Consider the following 707-nt stretch of genomic DNA (forward strand, 5'->3'; position numbering starts at 1 on the left):
CCGGCCCTGCGCCCGCCCCGGCGCCCGGCCCGCCGTCGGTTCGCCCCCCGCAGTCCACCTGCCCGCCGCCGGCGCCCGGCAGACCTCCCACCCCGGGCCCTCCGGACCCACGCCCGCTCTTCGCGCAGACTTCCTGGGTCCTCCCGGGCCCCGTGCAGACCCTTCCTCCGTCCACCGGTCCCGAATGGCCCTGGCGTCTCCGCCCCGCCTCGCGCTGGCTCGCTCCATTCCTTCGCCCGCCCCGCCGACGCCAGCCCTGGGGTCGCCCTGGCCTCTCCTCCCCGCCGCCTCTCCTCTCCCGCAGCCCCTTCCCTCCCTTCTCCAACGTCAGTCTCACTCGGGTCTTTGACGTCTCCGGCTTTTCTCCACTTGGAGGTTCTCCTGTCCTGAACTCGGCTACAAAGGACATGATTCTGAGGGCTCGGTCGCAGCCAGGCCCTGTTCGCGGTGGGGAAGAAGATTCGTTGCCCATCTGGCCCCCTCCATGACCCCTCCCCAGTCGAAATTAAGGCAAGGGGTGCGGGGCCCTGCTGGGAGTTTCCGACGGCCGTTCACCCGCGAAGGATGAGCCTGCCCCACTGCCGGCCGCCCTGCTTCTCTCCCCCCTCCCCGGGGGCCCTGGGCGGCCTGAGGGTGCGGGCGGCAAGGGCTGCTGGAGCACGGCTGCTTCCCCGCGCTCCCCTGCTCCCCCGCGAGGGTCCCGCCGC

General features: G+C 72.7%; 1 protein-coding gene across 1 annotated transcript in view; it reads right to left on the minus strand.

Annotated features, from left to right (window-relative positions):
* Positions 1-472, minus strand: part of FOXC1 (forkhead box C1) — a 4,620-nt gene extending 4,148 nt beyond the window's left edge. The window contains exon 1 of the mRNA XM_017850287.1: positions 59-472. Within this exon, the coding sequence (XP_017705776.1) occupies positions 59-472 (414 nt within the window). The remainder of the gene's footprint in view (positions 1-58) is intronic.
* Between the last annotated feature and the right edge of the window lie 235 nt (positions 473-707).

Source organism: Rhinopithecus bieti, unplaced genomic scaffold, assembly GCF_001698545.2.
Source record: "Rhinopithecus bieti isolate Rb0 unplaced genomic scaffold, ASM169854v2 scaffold_32012, whole genome shotgun sequence".
Classification (NCBI taxonomy): Eukaryota; Metazoa; Chordata; class Mammalia; order Primates; family Cercopithecidae; genus Rhinopithecus; species Rhinopithecus bieti.